This window comes from Microcaecilia unicolor, chromosome 5, assembly GCF_901765095.1.
Source record: "Microcaecilia unicolor chromosome 5, aMicUni1.1, whole genome shotgun sequence".
NCBI classification, from domain to species: Eukaryota; Metazoa; Chordata; class Amphibia; order Gymnophiona; family Siphonopidae; genus Microcaecilia; species Microcaecilia unicolor.
This window is the reverse complement of record NC_044035.1, coordinates 228,391,666-228,405,414: the sequence shown is the minus strand read 5'-3', so window position 1 is coordinate 228,405,414 and position 13,749 is coordinate 228,391,666. Positions and strand designations below refer to the sequence as shown.

Sequence of the window (13,749 nt, the reverse complement as noted above, 5' to 3'; positions counted from 1 at the left end):
TCCCTATACCAATATATATCAGCTTTTATTCCCATTATCCACAGTGTAATCCCACCTATCTAAACCCCTACCCTTCCCCTTCCCTTCCCTCCCTTCCCTGCTCCTTCCCCTAAAATTACCCTACCCTTCCTATTCCCCGATGCCCCCCGAAGGAGTTAGGTCACCTCTAACGCCCCCTCCACCCCAAACCTTGAATCTTAAATCCCATTCTCCCCTTTTGCCCTTTTATATTTCCCCTTAACCACCCAAGATATTGCTCCATATCTTCCTTCCTCTTATCATATTATTGTAAAACATTAGTGCCTACCCTGCACCCAATCTTACCCTTTTTTTTTGTCTCATTTCAATTCTGCTTATACATTCAAAGTTCTGATACCCCTGTTTACCTTTAACCAACCCATGGTAGAGTCTCCATTAATTAATCTTAATGCAGTTCAGAGTTCTAGTCTTCCGGTTTGTGGTCCTGTAGAACTTCTCAATGTCATATTTTTAGTTAAGCAATGAAATCCAAAAATGAAACACTTATAAACAAAACCTCTTAATATTTATATTCCGCCTGCGCTACTGCGCCATCAAGTTACCAAGCCAACTATGGTGTCTCCTTCCATCTCAGCGCTCGCCATCCAGCCGGTGCAAAAACTTCTGCGCCTCTTCCACCGAAGGATAAATATCTGTGGATGATTGATATGTGATCCGGAGCCTTGCTGGGTACAACAACGCGAAGCGAATCTTGCGCTTCACTAATTCTGTGCAGATAGGGGAAAATAGCTTCCGTTGAGCTGAGACCCCTGCTGAATAGTCTTGGAAGCATAATATTTTCTGGGCTCCGCATACCAGCACCTTGCCACTTCGAATCGCCTGTAGAATCGCTGTTTTATGAGCAAAATTGAGGACCTTGCAGATTATCACTCTGGGCCGTGTCACATTTACCTGCTTTAATCCCAAGCGGTGTGCCCTTTCAATCCGCAAAGGGCCCAGTGCTGCAGGGAGCTCCAATTCCCTCGCCAGCCAGGTTTCCAGAAAACTTTTTAAATCATGTTCTCCCTGGTTTTCGGGAATTCCCATCAGACGCAAATTGTTGCGTCTGGATCTATTTTCTAAGTCCTCTATTTTAGCAGCATAGCCTTCGACCTGCTTTGTGAGCTTGGTTTGTGCTTCTTCTAATTGCACCATGCGGTCTTCCACATTGCTAGCACGCTGTTGATATGCGGCCATATCTTCTCCTATTTGGGCAACATTATTATTTAAAGTCTCCAGCTTCGTTGCCAGGGTGCCCAGGTTTTTTTCCAGGATCACTTCCATGGCGCTGGTGACCTCGCCGACAATTTCGGCTGCCCAGGCGGATCCCACCTGCGAGGCCGCCGGGCTCGCCGGGGCCGCCATCTTGTCCTCCGTTATTTTACTTTTTTCTTTTCGCAAATTCTTCGCTGCCATCTGTGGAGTTCTTTTCAAAGTTTGGCTGCGGTATCCGCTTTATTTATATTACAAATTGGGTGATTTTCGCGATGTTTTCCAGGCTGGTGATTGCCGATTTGGCGGGTAGAGAGCGGGAGCGAAGCTGCTAGCGTCCTCTCCCGAACATAGCGTCACGTGACCTCAACCTGAACATATTTAATTCTGATTATTGTTCCTTAGGCTTACCGGGACTGTGACCTTTGGCTCTGGGAGCAGTTTCAATCCTTCACATTAGAGTGGTTCTCTGCATGCACCCTAGGTTCCTACCTCGGGTTGTGTCAGGGTTTGATCTACATTAGTTGCTTCTTTGTCTTCATCCTTCCTGAAGTCTCATGCCCATGGCAAGCACTTATTCTACTCATTGCACTGCAAGCGAACATTGGCCTATCGTTGATGCGGCCTCAGCCCCACAGACTTTCTCCTAAGCTTTGTTTTCCTTCCCTTTTGATAGGATGTGGATCACCATTGGGAAATGCTAAATGTCTGTTTAGCAGCCTCAGTATTTTTCTTTCCCTTATGCTCAGGCTGGGCTACACAGAATAATCCTCTTCAGACTTGCAGAGTCAAAGCCATGATTATATTGTTCGCTTTTATTGGGGAGATTAGCTGCGCTGCTGTATTCTCTTCATTCCACACATTTATGTCTTATTCCTGGGTTCTAGAATTCAACTCCTCCTGCTTAGGCCCGTTTTTATTCTATCCCAGGCTTCACTTCCAACGATTTGCATGTGATACCAGTTTCTCTATGTTCTGACCTCACTGTTGTGAGGTGCAAGTCATCATTGGTGGTGGTGGTTCTTAGTGAGCCTGGTAGCTAGGGATTCCCCAACTGTGAGAATATTAGGCTGCTTGTCCTTGGAGAAAGCGAAGATACTTAACTGTAGCAGGTATTCTCCAAGAACAGCAAGCTATATATTCTCACGCAACCACCCACCTCCTCTTGGAGTTGTCTTCTGTGCTATACTATTGTACTGTTGGTCCTGCGTTCGTGTGGTGGTTGGGAAGGCACTCGCGTATGTGCAGTGGAGTATGTCTCGCGCTCCAAAGAGCTCTTTGAAAAGCTTGATACAAGCTCCGGACTGGGCAATACAGGATCGTGTTACCCAATTGTGAGAATATATAGACTGCTGTCCTCTAAGAATACCTGTTACATGTAAGTATCTTCGCTTTATTTCTAATTATGATGCAGATAAACCTGTGAAGTTAGATTGTTATAACATTTACCTGCCCTTTCAGGCTGCTTTGATGATCACACTAATCTGGAAATATTACTTGGAGCCAGTGACTATATTGCCTAGCAAATGGATTGCACCTTTAGAACGTTTGGTGGCCTTTCCTACAGGAGTTACAGGTGAGAGTAATTCCTAAGTAGACATTTCTGTACAATAATTTTTGTCTCCTGCTAATATTTAAGGAAAGAAAGCACCTGTAATAGTTGTGAGTAGAAGCTGGAGCTCCTGGATTGTAGTCCTAGCTTTGTCACTGATCCTGTGCAGCTCCTCTCACTGTTTTCATGGCTATGCTCAAGATTATGAACACTGAGATAAACAGCCTGAGAATTTACCCTTAAGGAGTTTTTCTGTTCATCTCTTATAACACAATTATTGCTGGAAGGTTCTTGTTTTGCAATTTTTTTTTTTTTTTGCATGAAGAACTCTTGTTTGCTCAGAAAGATTCTTAATTTTTCCTAACATTTTGTGATGTTTCATTGAAAAATTACCAGATGCTACAGTTGCATGCATTTATTTATAAAATTTCTATTCCACACAATCCACAGTTTGTGGCTGATTACAGTTTAACATACACAATATCAAGAGCATTATTAGGGACAAAATATCAGAATGATTACAATATCATGATTATTTTCAGCCCAGCAGCAGTTCCCATGGCCTGTAAGTAGGATGTAATTACAAAACAACCACTGGGATGAGAACCCAAAAATGTCAAACAAAATCTAGGTTCTCCTAAATAAATTTAAGCATCAAAAAAGCATGGGAGGAAAAAGCCTCAAGAAGTTCCCAGCAGTTAGCTGGTAAACCTGACGTAGCTTTTCATCAGAGCATGTTTCTGACATTCATAAAGTCCATCCTTTATGCAAATTGATCCCTCTATAGCCCTTTGTATTTCATGGTCTGCAATTTTGAACCTTAGGCAGAGGTTGGCAAGGGCTGAGTTGCATGGTGCCACACTAGTAGAATATTAAAAAAAAAAAAATTATTCCAAGGGGTTTGTGGCTAGCTAAGCCACCTAAGCTTTTTCTGGATGATTCGGAATTCCTTCAGAAGTGGATCTCATGATGTACCAAAGAAACTGCTACTGTAATTAAAACAATATAGATAAAACATTAGAAAATTTGAAGCAACAGAACATGGTGGATGTTTTCAATAAGCAGCATGAGGAATTAAAAAATGAAGTGGAGTCATTTCAACACTTTGCAAGAATCTAAGATTAAAAAGTTTCATCGCGATGAGAGAGGTTATGAACAAAATACTGTGTGTACCTGGCTTGAAACTGGTAAAGGAGTAAGTCGTCCCCCTTTTGATGAAGAAGAAAGGTGGATGCTGTTCAGGGTCTGAAGGTGCTTCTTTTTAGAGAGTGGCCAAGGCCACAGGAGTCGTGGCAGAGGAAGCAGATCTCGACGAGGGAGGTGAGGAGTGACATGAACAGACCAACAGAATGCACCTATGACCAAGCAATGTTGAAGGATTAAATAGTGATTAATTTATTTTACCATAAGTATTGCCACACTGGGACAGACCAAAGGTCCATCAAGTCCGGCATCCTGTTTCCAACAGTGGCCAATCCAGGTCACAAATACCTGGCAAGATCCCAAAAAAGTTCAGTACATTTTATGCTGCTTATCCCAGAAATAAGCAGTGGATTTTCCCCAAGTCAATTTAATAATGGTCTATGGACTTTTCCTTTAGGAAGCCATCCAGACCTTTTTTTTTTTTTAAACCACCACTTAGCCTTACCACATTCTCTGGCAATGAATTACAAAGTTTAATTACATGTTGAGTGAAAACCTTTCTATGATTCGTATTAAATGTACTACTTTGTAGCTTCATCGCATGCCCCCTAGTCCTAGAATTTTTGGAAAGAGTAAACAAATGATTCATGTCTACCCTTTGCACTCCACTCAGTATTTTATAGACCTCTATCGTATCTCCCCTCGGCAGTCTTTTCTCCAAGCTGAAGAGCTCTCTTTCGGTTCTTGAATTACAAGTTCTCTTGAAGGGTCTGTCCTTCGTACCTTCTCAGAGGCATGATGCTTTCCAATGTTGAGTGGACTTGAGAAATTTATAAGGAAATTACAAATTAAATTATTTTTTGTCCAAAGAGAAGAACGGGTGGTTGAGAGGTCCTGTGTGAAGTCTAAATTGACATGGGTGCCCCCTGGTTTTCTCGACCCCGCACTGTTAATTTTTAAGCATGCGGTTCTTCAAGACTTGGAACGGATGGAAATGGAAAAACCAAGATGTTATAAGAATCTGTCATGAGATGAACAGGTTGCTATGTCCAATCTTATGAAGGATTTGCAAATTGTTATGTGGATGGCAGATAAAGGTGGGGCAGTGGTAATACTAGATCGAACATCCTATGACATGAAAGTGCTTCGACAGGTAGAGAAACTGATTTATGTTGAATTGGAAGAGGATCCCACCTCTTTTTTTTTCTACAAACTGAGATTTTTCATTTGACAGGAGAGACATATGCTAATAGGTTTATCACACAGAATTTCTTGAATGTTTTAGACAGTTTTTTTTTTTTTTTTATATGGCATTGTGAAGCAGATAGATTGACTTTTTTGAATTATTTGAATTCATGTCATCATAGGATTAAGTTTACTATGCAATACGAAGAACACGCCATTACATATTTGGATGTATTGAGTCAGAAAAGACCACCCTTTTGAGACTATTGTTTTCCAAAGGAAAACTGATATAAATGCTCTATTGGACTATTCAAGCTGTCACCCTAAGCTTAAAAGATATTCTCCTTTTTTCCCACTTGCTGAGTTATCAACATATCTGCTTGGAGGATAGAGATTTTTAAAAATGAGCACATTTCTTATGTGCCAGATGGAAGGATCGTGGGTACCCTGAGTTTGTGGTTAATAAAGCTCAGTGAAGGGTTAAGTACAACAATAGGGATCTTCCTTTTCAGTCACAAACTCGGGCAGAAGATGATGATGGTGAGATTTTCACTTGTGTTTTAAAATATACCTCTGCAGCCACCAGTGTTGCGAATGTGATTAGGAAACATTGGAATATTCTGACTACACTGACAATTTTTTCACTATTGAATATTTACTTTGTATACAGTAGAGGGAGAAATTTTAAAAGAGCTTTTATGTCCCTCTGTTTTGCCGATGGGTGAGCAAGCTCGGATTGTGTTTAGTGAACATAAAAAATATGATATGTCTACCGTTATGATTGAGACCGTAGTCTTTAAAGATCCACAAACCAACAGAAAATATTGGTTGTCTACAAATACTACGTGTCGTTCTGAGTACATGGTGTATTGTATGCCTCTTCAAGAAGGTCTACGTGGGACAGACATCGCGACATTTGAGTGTCCATTTGGTAGAGCACAAAAGCATGATTAACACTCAGAAGACATCCCCATTGGCAGTTCATTGTGTAGCTCCTAAACACACTTTTGATATGCTACACTGTGTAATATTACAACAGACAACTCCTTCTAGATGCGGGGATAAACAGCATGTTCTCTTGCAACGAGAACAGTGGATTTTTCGACTTAATTCTTTGGCCCCCTTCTGGTTTGAAAGCAAGAACTGAACGGTACCATTTTTTCTTTAAAAAATGTTTAAGAACATTTCTCAAGCTATTGTTTCTTTGTGGTTTCTTTGTGCATTTGTGGTTTGGACTGTGGCTGCCTTTATGCTCCGTCAAGTTGAAACGGAGCTGAAATGAAGTAAGCATTGTTTTAAAGATTTTTTTTTTTTTTGAGACGTTTCTGCTCCTACATCTGTTTCTATTTTCCCTTTTGCAGATTCATAACTGACTGACCCTGACGCAGCTATATCGAAATTCTGGCCATCATCGGTCATGGTCTATGCAGCTAAGTATTTCTAAGTTTGGAAAATTATAGAAACTGAATAATTGTGCAGGGAGGTTTTTTTTTTGTGCCAATGATTAAGAAGTCCTGGTCGACCAGCTAACTGTTGGGAGCTTCTTGAGGCTTTTTTCCTCCCTTGCTTTTTTTTTTTTTTTTTGATGCTTACATTTTATTTAGGAGAACCTAGATTTATATTATTTCTGTAAGTAGGATGGCCAGATGTTCACAATAATACTTTCTCTACTTCACTGTTTTCCTCCCCTCCCCATCAAAGCAGCTTATGTGCTGTGTCCTGCCAAGTAACTTAAAGGTGCAGAGGTTAGAAGGCCAGAAGCATTGGAATTGCAGTCAATGTTTCTTGTAAGTAAGGGCTACTCAAATGTTTTGAGTGGAGGTTTGGAAACTTTGTCTGTCTGAAACTTGGCATCCACAGACTACTGTGGACATGTACCAATCAATAAATACCAAATAAAATACACTTTTTCTATCTTTGTTGTCTGAACATTGTTTCCACTATGTCCCAAGGATCAGTCCAGACAGATGGCTTGTGACCATCTGCCAGTAGGTGGAGATGGAGAACACTAATGAGTTGTGACATATAAGGTCCTGTGCATAGCAGCCAAGCCAGTATTCTCTTTCTCCAGCAGGCGCAAGAGCAGATCCTGTGCATTGTGGTGACTTTTGGTGGCCTCCTGTCCTGCTTGCAGGTTCAGTTGAGTTTGGGGTTGAGAATATATTGTGCTTCAGGCGTAAACCTAGTGGTCTAGGTCTCTCCCATTGCCACTTTCTACCTCTCTGTGTTGCCTACTCTTTTTCTCCTGCCTCTGTCTTTTAAAAAAAAAAAAAAAAAAAAGTCAGCCACTTTAGGAGCGCTTGTGCTGTGGGAAGATTGTGGGGCTTCAATGCCTTGGCGGTTACGAGACTGGCTGTTTGAGTATTTTTTTTTTTCACTGTCTGCGCCCGTTTAAGTCTTGTGCACGCTGCAGGTGTAAGCTGTCGACCACCAGTTCCTGCATGCTGTGTTTTATATCCATGGACAATTCCTCTGTTACCTAATTTGGCCATCAGTACTCTGTCCCTGGGAGTTCAAACGGGCTCCGCTCCCATGGTGACTTTGGTGGACTTGGCAGCAACGACTCCTGCACTCCACGATGCTTCGGTGGTCATTATGTCAGTGGGTTCCTCGCCCACTGCTATGTTCCAGGATGTTGGTTTTGTGGGGGTAGAAGTCTCTGCCCAACTGTTTTCACCTGCATTTTGTTCTTTTGTTATATCAGGCATTTTTGTTAGTCTGCTCAATCTGCCTGTGCTTCTCCCTCTCATATATTTTTTTTTTTTTTGAGGAGCAGCTTCATAAAGGAGGGGGGGGGGGAACTGGGATTTGGAAGATGTTGCTGCTCAGAGTCAGAAGTTGTTTTTTTTTTTTTTTTTTTTTTTTTTCTATGGATTCTGATTCTGCTGATGTCCCTGACTTAAAATTTTCAGGGGCAGACGGGGGTGATGATCCTACTGTTGCTAGGTTTATGAGGGCAGAATTGTCTCTGTTAATCACAAAATCTATGGAGGCTTTACACATTTCTTCTCCTGTTTCTCAGTCCTCTGCTCCCTGTATTATGTCAGGTACTAAGAGGCCTCCTGTATCTTTACATATTCATGAGGCTGTGCAAGAGCTTATTACAGCTTAGTGGGAAACCCTGATTCTAACCTCCAGGTAGCATGAGCTGTGTCCAGATCATATCCCCTTCTACCCTAAGGTTTGGAACAGTGCCTTTTTTTTTTTTTTGTTTGTTTTTGGTCTCTCTCTCTCTCTCTCTCTCTCTCTCTCTCTCTCTCTCTCTCTCTCTCTCTCTCTCTCTCTCTCCTGCCTTTCTCCTTTTGTTTTCCTCTCTCCCTCCCCTCCTTCCCCTCTGGGTCCAATCTATCTTTCCATCTCCCTTCATTCCCTCCTATTGTTTCTCTGCCCCCCCCCCCCCCCAGGTCCAACATCTCTCCATTTGGCTGGCTTCCCTTCCTCCCATTGTCCAGTATCTCTCTCTCCTCCTCTCTCCTGGGTCCAGTATCTCTTTACATCTGTCCTTTAACCCCCTCCTCTCGCCCCAGGTCCACCTGCTCTCTGCTGTGCTCTGCCCTTGCAAAAACAAGAATCTGCATCAGGGAGGGGGGTAGGGCAGGGCACAGCATAGAGAAGGCTACAAGCCTGGGCCTGTGTGAATTGCTGCCAGAGGCCTTAGCAGAGAAATAATTTAAGGTAGGGACCGCAAGACCTGAGGCCAGAGGAGGTTGAGGGAGGGGATCAGTTAGCCTCTACTGCAGACTGAAAAAAACAACACTGCCCTTCCCCCAGTGGTCCACATGGGAGGGCTCCAAGGTCCAGACTGTGGACCCTGGTCCGTCATTTGAGTAGCCATTTGAGTGCATGTCTTAAGTGTGCCATTTATTAAAATATTGTCACATGAAAGTGATACTTCAACAAGTTTTAATTAGGTGTTAAAAGGCAGCCCTGGGAAACTGAACTACAGTATTTGCATCTGCTTGATCTTGGCTGATATTTTCTAATTAAAAGAAATGATGTGCTAAAATAATTTCATGGAGAATTACTTTCTTTAAAAAATTAGCACAATCTGTTTATAAAATGCTACACAAAAAACTTTCTGTGTACATGGCTTATCAAAAATAGTTTGATTTGCAGTCTGTCCATGATATGTGCTTTTTTTTTTTCTTTCTTTCTTTCTTTTTAAAGGGCTGGCTTTAACATCAAGAGCAGTGGTGCTTCTCACTAAACTCCTGAGACTATCAGTTTTGTTTTTTGTTTTGTTTTTTTTGGGGGGGGGGGCTTTCTCTCTCTTGATTTTTGTAGGTGATTGATTATTTCCTTCCTTTTTTGGTTTAGAAGGAGTTACTCAGGGAAGGTGGTCATATGGAAGACTCAAATTGCCAGCCAGCCTTTTCTCCCTGAGCATGTTGTATGCTTTGTGTACACAACCCTGGCACAGGAGCAGTTGTACTACAGGGGTGATGTGCGTTGGCAGAACTTGTGTGCGTGTGAAGGAAGGTCTTGAGCACTAGAATAGTAGGGGGTGGTTTAGTAGGGCAAGAGAGGTCTGATTTATATAACTGGAACCAGAAATAGTGGGAAGTGCTGCTGGATAGAAGTGGGGTACACTGCCATAGCTAAGGTGGAACAGCCTAGGATTTGGAGCAATAGGCTGAGACACAAGGAAGCCAGGATTTCAGTTGTGCTCCTGTTAGACTTGCTTTGTGACTTTGGAATGTCATTTTATCTTCTTTCCTTGAATATCTACTTAAGGCTAGGTATTCAAAACAATTTAACAAGACAGGAGAGGTTGCTATCTGATTAAATTGCACTGGCCAGCTCCAGAGCCAATATTTAGTGGCACTTCAGCTGCACTGTCTGCAATGTCCACTCTGACTGCCGCAGCCCTCTCTGATTAGTGCTGGGATAATTGGGCTACATCTTTGACATTTCCTGTGACATTTCAAATGAAGGCACATCCTTAGTTTTCAGGTACGTGTTAAGTTAATGTAATATTTGAATAAACACCACCATGAGTACTTTAACTGGTAAGAATGGTAGCAATCTTGCACTTCAGAAATCTACAAATGTTATTTTATTGCAGGAGATTATGCCTAGGTCTTTCTGCAGTGAGACTAAAACATGGTGGTCTGGAAAAGACTATTTTGTTCAGGTTCTTATTTTCCTTGTGAGTGCTGTTCACTTAAAGTGATACTTTTTTGTTGAACATAGGGATATGATTTAGCATCACTCTTCGGTTGTATTGACAAGTCTCTTTGATATGATACTAGTGGGTTTTTTCTCTTTTTTTTTTTTTTTTTTTTGTGTCTCCCTCTTCCAGGTGGTGTTGGCATTACGTGCTGGCTTGTGGTCTGCAACAAAGTTGTATCCATCATGCTAGTTCCTTTAGGCTGAGAAGGAACAGAAAAACACCTACGGTGCTAAAGATGAAGAAAAATTTCATGTTTGTGTTCAGTATAGTGATGATAAAAGAAGGTGCTTGCTATGCCTTCATCTGCCATGTTAGATTTCATTTCTGGAAGAAGGCTGCAGCAGCAGCATTTTTTTGGATGTGACAGTTGGTATTTAAGCCTAGAAGGATTAAAAACAAATAGCAAAAGTGTCTTCTTATATTTTTCAGTCTAATTTTATGTTCACAGTATATTACAGTGAAAAAAAAGTCAGCTGTTTAAGATCAAGCACAAGACTTATGTATCCTAGCTACTGAATAAAGTTTCTGAGGCAAAAAAAATATGCTTATAATATAGATATAGCTGTTAGTTTTACAAGAAAAAAAGCAAATGTTTAAACTTTTACTGAAAGTGTTTATTCATAGAAGCTGTATTTAGGGTTTTGTTTTAAATTAGATTTTGATGTTTTTCTTGCTACTTGTGAATTCTTTAAGTTTACTAAAAATTACCTTTTCCAGTTAGTTCAAATATGTAAATTGAAATATAAAAGCCTTAATAGGTACATCCTCTGCATTCTTGGTTCCTGGTTTTCTTACAGATAGCACTAAAGAAGAAGTCTCTCCACAGCCAAGTGCAATAAGATCTGTCTCAGCCTTCTCGAAGGTTGCTATTTAGTTCTGTCCAACATCTCTCTTAACCAGGGCAGGAAAAAGCTTTGCTTGCTGTTGTACCTGCAGGCCCTGGGCTTGCATGTCTACTTGTGCACTTTTTAGGCCCCCCTGTTCTTCTTTACTGCTTGTGTTTCCTGGTGTCGTCTCCTGCCTTGCCTGGCTTTCCAGCTTCCATAGTACCCAAGAGTACTTCTACAACTCGGTCAGTACCCACTTTCAAGGAAAAAGTGGCATGGGTGTAAGGGAGAATTTCTTCTTCTTTTTTTTTTTTTTGGGGGGGGGGGGGGGGGGGTGTCAAGGTAGATTTTGCATTACCTGACAGTATATTTTGGACGTCATTTTTTTGTTCCAATCTCTCTATTAATATATTTCAACAGTTTCTACACACTACCACATCTCTACCCCTTTTTTGTGTGTACTCTGCTACAACTCCCTCATATTTACAAAAAAGACCAATAGTATAAGCAAGAGGTAGTTTTATGCATTTTAAAATATAAAGAAGAGAGGAAAGATATGATGGCCATGGGGAACATTTTTTAAAGGCAGGGGTCCAGCAGCTCTTAAAGGTATTGGGAGAGGAAGATAGAACAGGGAACTGGTGATTCCCTTAATAATTTAAGGTGAGGGACAGTCAGGTACAGTAAAGGCTGTACAGCAGTGGTTCTCAACCTTCTCCCCCCCCCCCCCCCCCAGTTGAGACATACCAGATGGATGATGATGATTCCTATGTGACACACTGCATGCATGATCGTCACAGGTTTGACAAAGTACAGCCGTTCTTTTGAGTTAAGTGTAAACATGCTTTGAATTGAGAAAAATACAAACCCACCCCCGCCATTTTCAACTGCTCCTCTACCTGGTTTGGAGAGCTTTCTGAGCACTTTGAGTGTTTTTATGCTGCATTATTTTTCTTGTTCCTGTTTCCCCTTAGTCCTTATTTTTTTTAGATTCTTTTTCCCACTTTGTTTCCTTACTTTTTCTGTGTCACTAGGCCATATTTAGGGGTTGGACTTGAATTGGGTTATCTCTTTTTTTTTTTTCTTCTTCTTCTTGGGTGCTTTGCCATTTTTGCCACCATCAAGTCATTTGATTTGGCCATGGAAGTTTTTTCTTTCATGTCCACCAAAGTTCCCAGTGGCTTTAAGTGTTATTCCTGGTGCAGTAGGACCATCTGTAATACAGATACCCATTTTTGTATCTTTAGTGTTTGGTGCCTGACCATAGCCCATCCAACTGTATCCTGTGTCTTTTCATCTGAAGAAAAGGACTCTGCCAGAGAGGCTTAATGAGAGAAGATTTTGGGAGCCTGGTCCAAATCTTTAATGTTGACATCCTTGTTAGGTGTTGCATCGGTCTGCATGGTTGCTAGACTTGCTGACATTGGGAGCAGGAGTGCATCAAGTGGGTCTCCACCTGCCTCGGGACTGACCTGCATTGGATCAGACCCTGAGGTGATGGGAGGATTCAACATCATCTTTGGCGCTGAAGAGCTTTAATGACTGGCTTTGGGCAAAGGCCAAGAAGCATAGGCACTTTATCACATCTCCCTCTCCTGCAACCGAGACGTGTTGCAGTATTTGAAATGGTCTATAATCTTTTTCATGACCTTTGCGAACATTCCACATCTATGACATTCAGTACTCTGAATTTAAAGGTTTCTCAGATCCCAGCCCTATAAACTGAGTTATGGTCATGTCAAGAGCGAGATGGCTACTTAACCCAGGAGCTCTGCTCAAGCCACAGACTATAATGGTGTAATGGGGCGTGTTCCTGGAAATATATAAAAGATTTTCCCTTTCATATAATTTGTGCTAATGACCAAGAAGAAAGCATCAGAGATTCAATCTTACTTTTACTCTGACTGACAAAGCCAGGTCTGGGGAGGTCTCCTTGCAGGTAATGGCATGTATCATGGAGCAGGGCACTGCAGTCCCAAGGCTTTCTGACAGGGATTCTGAGGTGGAGGAACATTTGGAACTGGAGAATGAACTGACTAAAACAGACTTGTGATGGATGCTGTCTGCCCTTAAATTAGTACTACAGAAAGATGTAGCAGACTTTGTCCTGAAATTGAAAACTTTACTTGGGTAATTGCACGATAACTTGGCAGAACTGGGACAGTGTCTTAAGGACATGGAACACTAGTTATTTATTATTATTATATTTACAAAAGCTTGATACACTGCTAGGGCCTGGAACATAGGCATGAAAACAGTTTATAAAATTAAAATATAAAAGGGAAATGTAGAGGCCTAAGGGAGTGATAAAGAAAATTCTAAGCACAGCTTGACTGTTTGAATTTAGGAAGGGAAGACTGATTTCCTGATGAACAATGATGGGTTATTCCACAAGTTGGGACCTTGGTACCAGAAGGCAGTGTCATAGAGGATAGTCATATGCAGGAGGGAGGTGGAAGAATGAGAAGATTGTCAGCTGAGAGTAGGAAATGGACGTTATTGAGGTAAGCAGGAACAGATGGAAGTCTTGATTTGTATATCAACACAAGGTCTTGAATTTGATTCATGATGAAATGGGACGCCTGTATGCTGCACAGAGAAGTTGGGTGATATGATCAAATTGATATACATTATGAAGA

General features: G+C 41.5%; 1 protein-coding gene across 3 annotated transcripts in view; it reads left to right on the top strand.

The window, feature by feature from the left end:
- The window catches only part of GET1 (guided entry of tail-anchored proteins factor 1), a 67,572-nt gene extending 54,867 nt beyond the window's left edge, over window positions 1–12,705 (top strand). Inside the window, exons 4-5 of one of the 3 annotated variants that reach the window (XM_030203835.1) lie at window positions 2,692–2,806; window positions 12,358–12,705. In XM_030203835.1, the coding sequence (XP_030059695.1) occupies window positions 2,692–2,806; window positions 12,358–12,371 (129 nt within the window). In that variant the 3' untranslated portion in view covers window positions 12,372–12,705. Of the gene's footprint in view, window positions 1–2,691; window positions 2,807–6,471; window positions 8,326–10,412; window positions 11,398–12,357 lie in introns of those variants that run through there. The other 2 variants (XM_030203834.1, XM_030203836.1) reach the window with 2 other exon arrangements.
- Window positions 12,706–13,749: the final 1,044 nt, after the last annotated feature.